At 44.1% G+C, this 14,116-nt stretch overlaps 1 protein-coding gene across 3 annotated transcripts in view; it reads right to left on the bottom strand.

The window, feature by feature from the left end:
* Nucleotides 1-14,116, bottom strand: part of DLGAP1 (discs, large (Drosophila) homolog-associated protein 1) — a 517,051-nt gene that overhangs the window by 12,071 nt on the left and 490,864 nt on the right. For all 3 annotated transcript variants that reach the window (XM_014541672.1, XM_005868737.2, XM_014541673.1), the window contains one exon: nucleotides 9,387-9,808. In XM_014541672.1, the coding sequence (XP_014397158.1) occupies nucleotides 9,387-9,808 (422 nt within the window). The remainder of the gene's footprint in view (nucleotides 1-9,386; nucleotides 9,809-14,116) is intronic.

The following is a 14,116-nucleotide window of genomic DNA, read 5'->3' as shown; positions in this document are numbered from 1 at the left end:
TCCTCGAATTCCCATGCACAGCTCTGTCTTTTCCCTTCCCACGTGCTTCCCAGCATCATCTATTTATAGGTCTTATTTTCTAACCAGAGGAGACGAGCCCTTCAATGGCATAGACTGTGCCCACAAAACATGTTTCAAAATTAACTGAGTCATCTACAAACTTTATGTTAACCAGAAAAATACATTAACTGCAACATTCCAGGCCTTGACTATTCTGATTCTTTAAGGTTTTAGCAGGTCTAAAGTTATAGTCTTGATGAATTGATTAGCTAATATAGTCTTGACTGGACTATTCTTCCTCTCTGGTTTCTCTTATACTGTTTGTACTGACTTAGGCTGGACGAGCCAAGCCATTTTTGGATAAGGTGGATGTAATTGTGTGTGAATTAAACCCTTTTATCCTCAGGTTTTGAATTCTTTGTACTCCCCTGGCTTTTCTCTCTCTCGATGTTGTAAACATTATGGGTAAAGGAGGAAAAAGGAATTTTTAAAAAGTGGGTCAACCCACTTATTTTAAAGTCCCGTGGATTCGTCAGACTGAATCTGTGTGACTGCATGTGGGGATTATCCATGTGGAGTCACTCTTATTTACGAGTGTGACCTCGTGGGACAGAATTTCTCCAACCAACTGGCCAGCTGCTTCTCAACAATCCTGACCCAGAGCTGCTGTGGGCAACAGGTCTCCACAGAAAACGTGGATGTTTCCTTCCTGGCTGACAGGGGCTGCTCTGCATTTAACCAGAGTGCTTTCCTTTTATTTATTTATTTTGTAGCTGAAACTTGATGGCTAATGAACAAAGAGGGAGATTCACAAGTAGAAATTTTCCCATAGATGAAAACCAGGGCTTCCACAGAGATAAAACATGGTTTGGGGAAGTGGGGGGAGGTGCTGTTTTGTTTGTAAAGAGCAAGTTTTCAAGAACTCAGCTAATTTTACTTTTTTCTCCCCAGTCCCTACTCCAGGAGTCTTACTCATGAAAGGTGGTTACGCTCCAACCCCTATTTCAATTTACATCAGCATGGAAAAAGTAGTAACATCATACGCATCACATAGTTAACTACAAGTTTTGCACCTTTGAAAGCTGAAGGAAATGAAGTTAGTTAGCATTTCCTTTGGTAACACAGAAGAAAAGAACTCAATGCTGTGTTTGAAGTCCATTGTAATTATATTCCACAGAAATAGTTATTGTTAGAGAAAACAACTGGAGATCTTGCTCCATGAGTCAGCCCCTCTCTCTGTCATCTCTGCCTCGCTGCCGCACAGGAAGGAGGGCACTCATTCCTGCCTGGAATAATGGGCACAGCGCTGGCCTAGGGAGCAGGAGAGCTGGTACAGGCCTGGTTCTGCCTTCAGCTTGCCATGACTTTACCTCGTCATGCCTCAGCGCTCCCCCCAGCCTGGAGACCACCCCCAGGGAAACACACCCACAGAAGCATGCTCTATAATGTCTTTTTTGTGCCCAGGGCAATGCAAAGCAAAATGAACTGAGCATTCTACATTCTAGAAAGTGAAACATAAGTCACCTTACACACTGTTTCCTTTTTATTACTTTCACTTCCTCCTCAGTCACTAATTTCAGGTTGGCCAGACCTTGAAAAAAAAAAATTATAGTGTGTATGTGTGTGTGTGTGTGTGTGTGGTGGGGGAGGAAGGGGAGGGACCTTTTGAAGGCTACTCCAAAAGTAAGATGAGACTAAAACAGAAAGTAGCTAGGATGCACCACCCACCTCTGCCGGCTTAGAAATACACAAGGGCCTGAGGCAGATGAATTGCAGAAACCATGAGAGCTGCTCTGCCTGCCACCCACCGTTTCACAGGCTGCAGAGCCATGCCACAGGCGACACCGAGCAGAGCGAGCCTGGCGATGGCACCGATAGACGGTCACAATGGTGACTGTGCACAGCTTCCGTAACTCAACCTGAAACCGGGCAAACCCCATTTCAGGTTTCATTACCAATCCCACACTGGCTGCCAAGGCTCACAAGCCTTCGGGGGGACGCAGGGCCAAGTTTCACTAACTTGGATGCTATTACCAGGCAAAATTAAAGTGGAATTAATCTGCCTCCTGCACACGCTCTAGGTTTATCAGCTCGTTTCAGATAGAGCCTGAAAATTCCCCATATAAGCCGTCCACAGTTCAGGAGGCAAAGATAGATTTCCAAGTACAATCAGCCAGTATTCCATGCGAGGGCCACTGAAACCCGAGCCTGTGTCTTTCACCCGCAGTGGTAGACAGCATTCCTAGTTAGAAGCATTCAGTTCCATCTGGCCGTTTCTTTCCCGGTCAGATAAGACCAGACGTATCTATGGAACATACAAGCCACTGTCAAATAGCACTGAGCCATCTCCCCCAGACAGCTGTTTCTCACAAGGGCTTCATTGTCTGAGAAAAGCTTGTATCATTTTACGTCAAGTGCTGCAGGGACAAGCATTCTGTCAGCTGCCACAGTTCGGAGGAAAACACTCCCTGCAGATTCTCAGTATTTTGTTATTGAGCCAAAAACCCACTATCGACTCTTAGGGATGAGGGTTTAAACAAGAACGAAAGTCCTTGCCCTGCTTTTATTTTATCAGGAAAAAGAATAGCTCCACACACCCGGAGAATTTAGAGTTATACTTTTCAAAAGCTAGCTTGCGGATACTGGGCGACTACACGTGCTTGCTTCATTCTGCCCTGCCTGGCGTGCGGTTACCCAGCCTCAGGTAACCCGGCAGAGTGTTTCCAGCCCGGAGGGAGTGCTTGCGGATACTGGGCGACTACACGTGCTTGCTTCATTCCGCCCTGTGTGGCGCGGTTACCCAGCCTCAGGTAATCGGGCAGAGTGTTTCCAGCCCGGAGGGAGTGTCCAAAACAAAAGCCCGAGGAGGCAGCTGTCAGAGTGGGGATAATGGCATCATAAAATAATTGATAATTGGATAATTATTTAAAATTGGATGGCTCCTTTCTTTGATTGCAACCACCCAAGCCCAAATCTGTACTTGGAATTCCCATTGAGCAAAGAGGTTTTATTCCTAACTCATCCTCCCCCTCCTTCTGTTCTGCCACGGACATACGATGCAGTTGACTCTTGAACAACGTACAGATTAGGGGCACCAGCTCCCCGTAGTTGAAAATCAGCATGTAACTTTTTTTTTTTTTTAGAAAGAGTATGTGACATTATTTGGTCATTTTACTTTATTTATTTTTAAATATATTTTTATTGATTTCAGAGAGAAAGGGAGAGGGAGAGAGAGATAGAAACATCAATGATGAGAGAGAATCACTGATTGGCTGCCTCCTGCATGCCCCACACTGGGGATGGAGCCTACAACCTGGGCATGTGCCCTTGACCGGAATCGAATCTGGGACCCTTCAGTCCGTAGACTGATGCTCTATCCACTGAGCCAAACCGGCTAGGCAGCATATAACTTTTGATTCCCCCAAAACTTAAGTTGTCCCTTGGTATCTGTGGGTCATTGGTTCCAGGACCTCAGCACCAAAATCCATGGATGCTCAAGTCCCCTAATATAAAATGGCCTAGACCAGATCAATGCACACAGTCATATCCACAGACTCTAAGGCACAGAGTGAAAACAGTACAGGTATTTATTGGGGAAAAAATCCTCCCACTGGCCGGTGGGACTTGGTTGAGCATTGTCTCATGCACCAAAAGGATGCCGGTTCAGTTTGCAGTCAGGGCACAAGACTGGGTATCGGGTTCAGTCCCCTGTCAGGGTGCATGCTGATTGATGTTTCTCACCGCCCCTTTTCTTCCTTTTTCTCTAAAATCAATAAAAACATATTTTTTTTAAAAAAAGAAAAAATCCTCATATAAGAGGATCCACACAGTTCAAAGCTGTGTTGTTCAAGGGTCAACTGTATTTTTAATTCAGGAAGACATTTTAAAAAATACCTTACATTCTTATAAGCATAATGAGTAACTATGAACAGGATGATAGCATACTTGTTCTACCTACTTTTAGCTGTTGCAAACATTTAAAAAGATATATTTTTATTGATTTCAGAGAGGAAAGAAGAGGGAGAGAGAGATAGAAACATCAATGATGAGAGAGAATCATTGATTGGCTGCCTCCTGCACACTCCACACTGGGAATGGAGCAGCAACCCAGGCATATGCCCTTGACCAGAATCGAACCCGGGATCCTTTAGTCCACAAGCTGATGCTCTATCCACTGAGCCAAACTGGCTAGGGCTGTTGCAGACATTTTTAAAGAAGGGGGATTTTTTTTTATTGTGATAAAATATACATAAGATCTACCATTTTAACAATTTTTTAAGTGTACAATTCAGAGAAACATTAAGTACACTCATCAAACATTTTAAAAGATTATAAAATTGGGATAATGATGGTGTCCCACAAAATAAGCAAGTACAGTGTGGTAGACTCTTCCTTTCTCTCCCTCTGTCCTTCTTATCTTCCATGAAGATTTTGAAGACTAGCTCTCATGGGAGGGACTTGTGAAGGAGCCACCTTCGTCATGTACCCTGGAGAGAGCCCCTTCTTGTATAGGACCCAAAGGACACAAACGGCAGCTTGACCAAGAGGTAGACACAGCTGTGGTTGACCCATGTACCCAAGCTATTTTTCTGGCTGTACATAGATTATTTTTTTAAGCTGGTTACTTAGAAATTGGCTATGCCTGTCAAACGGGATTGACCCCTCTTCTTTCCCACTCCTTAAAAAAAAAAAGTTAAATTAGAGAATTAGTAAAACAAAGGCCCTGTACAACTCCAGGCCCAGTTATCAGAACAGAATTGTGGTTGCCAAGACACCAGGAAGAGATATGTAGAGAGAGCTTTAGAGGACGGCACCCAGCAACAAAGTATTATTATCTTGTCAACTGTTATTCATGTTGTATCTGTTCCATCAGACACTTCTGTGTTCTGTGACCTTGGACAAGACACTGCCAGAGAGCTGTTTTGAGGGCAAATGAAACAACACCTGTCAAAGTCTCCAGCCCTCTGCCGGGCCTTTTTAAGGACAAGATGAATAGTCTTTCATGTGCTTATATTCTCCCTTCTCACGGTGGAGGTTTGCTTGGGCTTTCTGGTCATGTCCTCCCTTGGATCTGCCTCACTTAAAATTGTCATCTCCCTAACCAATGGACACAGACAACAGGGGCGTGAGGGCATGAGTGGGGGTTGGGGGTGGAGGGTAATGTGGGGATAAGGACACATACGTAATAACTTAATCAATAAAGAAATTTAAAAAAATTGTCATCTCTAACCTGAGCATATGAGTTTACCTCCACACTGTTTAGAAATCGGGAATGCTAGTAGATAGGAGCTCCAGTTTTGTACCCCCCAGAGCACAAAAGAAAGAAAAGCCTTCAAGTGCTGGCAGAACAGAATCACGTCCCAAGAGCTGGAAGGGACACTCAGGGCTCATCTAGACCATCCAGCCGACCAACACAACAGTCCAATCTTCCGTTTCTGTGGCAAATGCCTCTCTCTCTGCCAAATCCTTACTCTGGTGAGAAGGGCTCATCACCGCACAAGGTTATACCCCTTCCATCTCTTGACAAAAATAACTGCTAGTTACGTACTATTTTTTTTAGCTACGTAGGAAGAAATGTTTTGTTAGATAAAATACTTTTGTAAAACAAAATTTTCAAAGTACTTCAAGGACTCAAATACACATTCATGGATCCTCTGCTATGTGCTAGCAAATAGGAAGATGATGAGACAGTAATCCTTTCTGTCCACAGAGAGCTCACTTTCAGTGGAGGAGAGGGATACACAGATTATCATAAAATTATGTTGGAAACACCTGATAGAGACACGCACAGGCTATGACAGAAGCACCAGTGAAATACACCCAACCCAGTCTGAGGGGAGACATTCCACAAAGACTTCCAGGTGAGGCCCAGGCTGAGACTCGAAGGAAGAGCCATATATTGTAAACTAGTTGGGCTTACACAAATAGATGTTACTAATTTGGATTAGTTTTGTACATGTTAAAAAGCACATGTAAAGGGCATTGACCTCTAAACTTTGTGTTAGCAGTTTGATCTAACATTATAAAGTTTTATTTTAAAAAAGTAATAATTTGACCCTTTCATTATAGTCCATTGACTTTCAAACTGTATTCCAGAATTTTGGGGAGAGGAGACTGGCGTGTTTTTAGGCACCTCGGCCTGGGGGTGGTAGAAGCTAAGCAGGCAGTCCTCCGGGCCCTCACCAGAGGTGCTTCACTGTTCCTCCTGTTGTATTTGTGTGTATTTTTTTCTAATCAGAAAAGGAGGTTCTGATATTAAAATATGTTTCAAACTACAAAGAGAGGCCAAGTCCCCAGTGAAGAAGGGTTCATTACATACTTCTCATCTAAGGCCAATTTACTCAGTTGGGTACTTTAAAGCAAAGCACCAAAAATATTCCCACCCCTAGTTATTTTTGCTCATTCTGCAACCATGACCCTGATACCCTTCCGCTATCCCAGGCAGCAACCTCATAAAATGAAGAGGTAGACTTGAAAAAATTAATCATTATTCTGAAGAAAACACCCTCTAGAAGTACAGTTTATTAATGGTGGGATGGTGGCACCTTCATGTACAAAGACAGCAAATTATCCTTCTTTAGAACAAACTGTGTTATAACGAATATTATCATAATAAAAATCACTTCATATGGAATAGGTTTATAATTCCTAATTCTAAATCAATGTTTTGCCCTGACTGGTGTGGCTCAGTTGGTTGAGCATCATCCCATGCAGCAAAAGGTTGCTGGTTCCATTCCGGGTCAGGGCATATGCACAGGATTTGGGCTTGATCCCCACTTGGGAGTGTAGGGGAGGGAGGCAGCCTGGTCAATGCTTCACTCTCACATCTATGTTCCTCTCTCTCTCCCTTCCCTTCCTCTTTCTCTAAAAATCAATACAAAAATCTTTTTTTAAAAAATTAATGTTTTAAATAACAACTGATATAAAGTTATAGAACAGCTAATGTTTGGGTAGTTCCTTTGTGTTGATTATTTTGGGACTTTACCAGTCATGTATATTTCAAAATACAAAAATATTTTTCTTTTGTCCCAAATGCAAGCTGAGAACCTGGTTTTCTGACATGATTGTCAGAAATATGTTGTTTTTGATACAACCACATATAGCTCTCATGGCTCTTTTAGTCTAAAGGAAGATTTTCCAAAATATTTATACAATGTCTATACAACACATCATTTTGAAACTGGGTTGAGAGAAGTAGATCTAGTCTCAGGTTAAAAGGAAACATCAGATGAACAGCTACCCTGCGTCCTACTGAAAGCCAACCAGGAAGGTAGAATGAGTCCCAAACGAGTGGATTGAAATCTGGAAGACAGCTTGTTGTGTTGAGCAGCACTCAAAGGCCATCGCTCCTGAGACACTGATTTTTCCCAGAAAATCTAGTGCACGTTGGGTATGCCCACACGGGGAAAAGAGACCACCAAGCCACTGCTAAGGCTTTCTTACGGAAACCTCTCCCCACCCATTGCTCCTGGGGGCGCCTCATTCACCTGCTATGAGGGCAAAAAGCTAATTCTGCTTGTGGATCAACACTCAGGTGAGCCCCCAGCGGCACCGACTCTTCGGGGCAAGTGCCGAGGAGATTAATTTTTCCACTGCTAAGTTGTTTGTGCTCATAATATGAACGAATCTAATGAATGTTATAGAAACCCATTTATGGATTTTTTAAGCTGCTCATAGGGTAACAAATAAGCTAGTCATCTGGTTGGCAGGGTCTAGGCAGGAGGCAGGAGCAGAGAGAAAAGATGTGAGCAAGAAGGGGACACGGAAAGGAAATCCCCAAACTACCGTTATTTCCCAGACTTAGTTTTCATTGAAAACTACTCCCTTAATGGAAAACTCACTGCTCCTTGACACAGTGAGTTTGGCTTATTTAATAAGTCCTTTTAACATGACTTACAGTAGGCTCTCGGTCTAATTATTAAGAAATTACTATTATTTTTGTTGGGGATGATAATGCATGATGGTTATGTGAGAGAAAAAAAGTCCGTGTCAGTGTGAGATACATAGTGAAGTGACATGATGCCTTAGATTTTTTTTTTAAGAGAATCTGGCAAAAATAACAATAAGTGGGGGGATGGGGGGAGAAGAAGATAAGACTGGCCAAGTGTTACTCTTCACGATGGGCACATGGGGGTTCATTACATTAAACTTCCTATTTCTGTGCATGTTTTAAAACTTTCATAATAAGAAGTTAAACACCGATTTTTAAAATAGGTCTAAAAGCCACACCAGGACAATACTCTTCTAGCTGGTTCCCACACAAAAAGAAGGCAGCCTACCACTAAATGTCTTTGATTCATCAGTTGGAAGATCCACCATTCATTTAATAATAGTTTTTCAGAGGAAAATAAATGCACAACATTAAAATGATTGTAAACTATATCAAATTTCAGAATTGTTGAAACGTGCTTCGAAATCATCGTAACCTGCCATTTTTCCTTTGTCAATTTTCTTTTTTTTAAAAAATATGTTTTATTGATTTTTTTACAGAGAGGAAGGGAGAGGGATAGAGAGTCAGAAACATCGATGAGAGAGAAACATCGATCAGCTGCCTCCTGCACACCCCCCACCAGGAATGTGCCCGCAACCAAGGTACATGCCCTTGGCCGGAATGGAACCTGGGACCCTTCAGTCCGCAGGCCGACGCTCTATCCACTGAACCAAACCGGTCAGGGCTCCTTTGTCAATTTTCAATAGGAATTGTTGCTAAGAGGCCAAGTTTGAAAAGAAAGGTGTACCAGGTCTCCATTATTTATTTAGTCATCACATTTTATTTTATCACTTAATTTAAGCCATTGAATTGGAGTTCGTGTTAACTTAGCGGCTGAAGGTTTGCCTCCCTAAAACGTAAGCGAGCAAGTGCAGGCAAAGCAGGCTTAAGAATGCAGTAAGTCTGAGCCTCTTACGGGCCTGTACATTGCTACCCTTGTTTTAATATTGCCTGTTAATGAAAGTAATCAAACTGTAAGATTATAAATGCCCAAAGCACACGTGTCTGTGGACCTTGAAACGAGTCGGAATCGCTGCTAGTTTCCCGAGAATCAGTACCCCTTCAGTAACACCTGGGGGAAGGGGAACCCCGCTGGGCAGAGGAGCCGCCCCTCCGCTGAGCTTGGTGCTTTTCAGAGAGGAAAGGATCGAGGTGCTACAAGTTACGGATCTAGAGCGAGTGACGGTGTAACCAGAGGGTCTCTTTTCATTGTGCCGCCCAGGGGCGGCTGGACTCTCCGCGGGATCGCCCGGCGCTCCCACACGCCCCCTTGCGGTAGGGTTAGCCTGCGGGGCTGGACACGTGCATCTGGCCGGGAGGAAACCACAGAGTCTGAAGACGCCAGGTGCGCCCAGACCTGCGCGCGCGGACAGATGTGCACAGCTGCGTTACTTACTGTCTTCCGGCAGGTTGTTCTCCCGCTCTTCTCTCTCCATCTGCTGGCACCAGCCTTCCATGCGGTCTCGCTCCGCCTGCAGAAGCTTCAGAAACCAGTGGCCATCCCGGTGGCACACTGACCTTTGAACGGCCTCCATGGGGTCTTCGGTGATCGAGTCAATCCAGGGGTCCGGCGGAGGCAGGATCGAAGGGTCAAAATCCGCGTCGAAGTCGTCGTCGGCCGCACAGGCGTGGTAGTGGTTTCCTGAGCCCTGAATGCTGACGGTGGAGGTGCTGGCGTCCCGGGAGAACTGCCTGGCCGCGGGGCCCGGGCACGAATTGTCCTCTATAGACTCCAGGGAGTTTTCCAGGTTGTCGTGGAAGTCCAGGTCAGCCTGCACTGCCGTCGTCACACTGTTGGATCGGGTGAACCTGCGGAAGCTTGGAGGAATGGAGAAAGGAGATTTAGTTCAAGGATATTTCTTGAAGCAACACCACTTTCTACATTTCTTCATGGGTGTGACCATCGGGGGTCTCATCTCCTCGATCTGCAGAGGCAGGCCCTGATACAAGCATATCAGTAGCCGTAGCTCTAACATAAAGAATGCGAATTTCTCTCCCGGCCAGCGTGGCTCAGTGGTTGAGCGCGGAGCTATGATCCAGGAGGTCACAGTTTAATCCCCGGTGGGGCACATGCCCAGGTTGCGGCCTCAGGCCCTGGTGCAGGAGGCAGCCTATCAATGATTCTCTCTCATCATTGATGTTTCTCTCTCTCTCTCTCTTCCTCTCTGAAATCAATAAAAAAATATTTAAATGAAGAATACAAATTTCTCATGTTCATTCAGTATTAAAGCACAGCTAGAGAAATTTTAGAAGTGGAGCAATCAAAGCCAGTATAATGTCCAATAGCCAGTTTCCTCCCCATATCTGGACAGCCTGAATCCTGAAATTCAGATTGGTGAGGGGTAAGGGAGCAATTCAATTATGTCTTATTATGCATAACTTGCATAGAAGTGGGAGGGAGGGGAACCAACCCAAACTGGGCCAAGGCTATCATGAATCTGGCAAAAATCATATTTTCCCAGCAGCAGCTCTTACCAAGTAAGACTTCCTGAAAGCAAACTAAAGAATTGGTAGGTCCCCCTTAAAAGTAAGACTCCTTTCCCTGCTAAGGATTCACCTGTCTCTTGATTGCATAGGTCATTGTTATTATTTGGTACAAAGCTTTTGGGGCAAAAATCAGCTCACAGTTCTAGAGTTTTCCTGTACCGTCCTTCCCTGTGCCTTTAACTCCCCTTCTCACAGTCCCTCTACCAAGGTGATAGAAGACAACTTGTTAAGAGATTCAATCTGAGCACTTTATATGGACAACCAAAGGACTCTGTACATCCCTGGTTGATTCCTGCAGTGAAGGTGAAGACGTGGGAGATGGGAGGGTTGGGGAAGAACCGAGGAGCAGTGAATTCCTTCTCAGACATGGGAAAGGAAGGCGTGTGTGTGAAGCAATTTAAATGCACACACACACAAGCTTAACGGCTCCTGGCGCAGGCAGGAAACAATGATGGAGAATATAAGTCCACTGAAGGTAGCATTGCGTGTCTGTTACCCCATCTGTACTTCTTTGTGTTTTTTTTCTTAAGGTAATTTCTTGATCTAATATTTTATATATTTTAATTGTGAAAAAATACATATCACAAAATTTACCATTTTAGTAAGTTTTGAGTGTACAGCTCAGTGGCATAAGTACACTATTCACATGCTGTGCATCCCTCACCATTACCCATCTCCAGAACTTTTTCATCCTTGATAATTGAAACTCTTTACACCTTAAATAACTACCACTCATTCTACCTACCCCTTCCCCAGGCTCTGGCAACCACCATTCCTTCTGTGCCTTTGAGTTTGACTACTTTAGGTCTTCCATATAAGTGGAATGAATCATAAAGTAATTGTCCTTTTGTGACTGCCTTATTTCATTTAGCGTAATGCCTTCAAGGTTCATCCATGTTGTAGCAGGTGCCATAATTTCCTTCCTTTTAAAGGGTGAATAATAATCCCCCCTTATCCATGGGGATATGCTCCAAAACCCCCAGTGGATCCTGGAAACCGTGGTTAGTACTGAACCTTGTGTATACTGTTTCCCTACACATTTATACCTGAGATAAAGTTTAATTTATAGACACAGTAAGAGAGTAAAAACAATCCTATATAATCAAAGGCTAATATGCAAATAGACCAAACGGTGGAACAACTGAACAACCGGTTGCTATAATGTGCACTGACCACCGGGGGGTGGGGGGCGGGCGCATACGGAACATGGCAGGCATTGGCCATGGTGAGATGGTGGAGCTGGTGAGTGGGGGCACCAGATCAAGACGGGGCACTGGTTGCTGTTATCAGGGCAAGCCTCTGGTGCTTACTGAAAATTCTTTGCTCCCGTGCGCTGTGGTCCTGCAGGCGCTCGCATCTGCTGCCAGTGACGGCCCCACTTGCACCCGCTGCCCGTGCCTGGTGCCGGCCCCGATCGCTCGGCACCATCAGCAGGTGTGAGTGGCAGCTGCCACCCTCTATCACCCCAGAGGGCTCTCCACCTTCCCCTGCTCCTGAGTGGCAATCGTGGCAGCAGCCGCCGCTCGCACCCACTGCTGGCGCTGGCCCTAATTGCTCAGCGCCATTAGCGGGTGTGAGCGGGGCCAGTGTTGTCAGCGCATGGGAGCAGCAGCGACTGGAGCAGGGCTGCCGTCAGACAGGGGACCGGGGGCCATGGTGGGAGGGGTCGGGCAGGGGCATGGGGGATGGGATGAGACCCGCCCCTGTGCCCACCACAGCCTCATGGCCCACAATTCCTTTCAAGGTGCATGAATTCGTACACTGGGCCCCTAGTAACTAATAATACAATAGAACAATTATAACAATATACTATAATAAAAGTTATGTGGGTCTCTCTCTCAAAATTTCTCATTGTACCGAACTCACCTTTTCACTTAATGGAAGCACCATACAGTTTCTCTTTGGCATAGCTGAATGGCCAGGATCACTACTCTTGTGCTTTGGGGCCAATAAGTATAAAAAGGGTTACTTGAACACAAACTGCGATATGGGACAGTCAATCTGATAACCTAGTCTGCTGCTGACTCACGGGCAGGGCAGGGAGTATACACAGAGCTAATGCCCTGGACAAAGGGATGATTCACTTCCCAGGAGAAACAGAGAAGGATGGAGCAAGATTTCATCACGCTATTCAGAATGGTGCACAATTTAAAACTTATGAATTGTTTATTTCTGGAATTTTCCACGTAATATTTTCAGACATGATTGACTGCCAGTAACTGAAACCTCAGAAAGCAAAAGTGCAAATAAGAGGGGACTACTGTATGTATATACCATATTTTGTTTATATATTCATCTCTTGATGGACTCTTCTGCTATGAACATGGGTGTACAAATATCTCTTCGAGAGCCTGCTTTCAACTCTTTTGGGTATATACCCAGAAGTACAATTGCTGAATAATATGGTAATTCTGTTTTTAATTTTTGAGCAACTGTCATGCTGTTCTCCATAGCAGGTACACCATTTTATATTCCCATCAACAGTGCACAAGGGGCCCAATTTCTCCACATCCTTGCCAACACTTATTTATGTGTGTTTTTTTTAATAGTAGCCATCCTAATGGTGGTAAATTTTCTTGACCAGTTCATGATTATACCACTTTAAGAGTGCTTATTTGCCAGTTGATTTTCAGTTACTGTTTCATGTTCCATAGTGCACTAAACAATACAACATTTAATAAACCAGATATGCTTCTTAACTTTCCTGGAACACTCTGTGAAAGCCAATTAAGACTAATACTCTGATCCCTCAAAAATAAAGAATGACCAGAATAAAACAGGTAATTATTTGCAACTCTATACCCCTTAGAAAAACTAGAAGTCCCAAAAAAGGAGAGAGTCCAATCATCTGAATAAATCATTTCCCCCCCCTAGACAATAAATATCTAGGAAAAAAGTGGCTGCACTAATCTGTGTTAGTTATTAGCACAGTCAAAATGATCAAATATGTTGTGATTCATTTTATGAAGATGGACCAGACGAAACTGGCCCATTTCACTGTTTGCTGTTTTCAAGAAATTACTTCCATTATACCTGGTCATGTTATAAGTTTTCAAACTCTCAAATGGGCCATTAAAAAAATCACATAGTGCGAGAGTCTGAAGGCAATGTTGTAGATCTCTTGTACTAGCAAGGAAACGGAGAAGAGCCACTTATTTCTGAACTTCCTGTCCAGCTGCATATGTGTGAATTGGATGGCTCTCCTTGCAACAGTTGACAGTGTGGCTGTTCTACTAACACAAAATCCCAGCTATGAAAAAACACTAGGCTGCACTCTCCAAGATCCTGTACTGCCAGAGGCATTACATTTCCAGACTTAAGGATGGACCAGTGCCTTATTGTTTTCAATTGGAGCAAATTTGCCAGAGACAGAATCTGTTTCACATACAAAACAGAATGACCTACTTTCCTGGGCCTGTTTCTATCGACACAAAACCGTACCATCGGCATTCCTGACAGAGGCTCCTGGCTCTGAATCTGGTAAAGTATCCACCTCCTTAAGAAAAATCACTTGGCAGCAGATTAGTAGGAGTTTGCAGTTTAGTCACCCAGAAAGAAATAACAGTTAAGTGAAATGAAAATGGTTTGGGATTAAAAGCGGTGCCTTTGAACTCAGGCAGCCCTGTCCCGGCTGCACTG

Source organism: Myotis brandtii, unplaced genomic scaffold, assembly GCF_000412655.1.
Source record: "Myotis brandtii unplaced genomic scaffold, ASM41265v1 scaffold276, whole genome shotgun sequence".
NCBI classification, from domain to species: Eukaryota; Metazoa; Chordata; class Mammalia; order Chiroptera; family Vespertilionidae; genus Myotis; species Myotis brandtii.
Note: the sequence above shows the minus strand (reverse complement) of the source record. Positions and strands in the feature narration are given on the sequence as shown.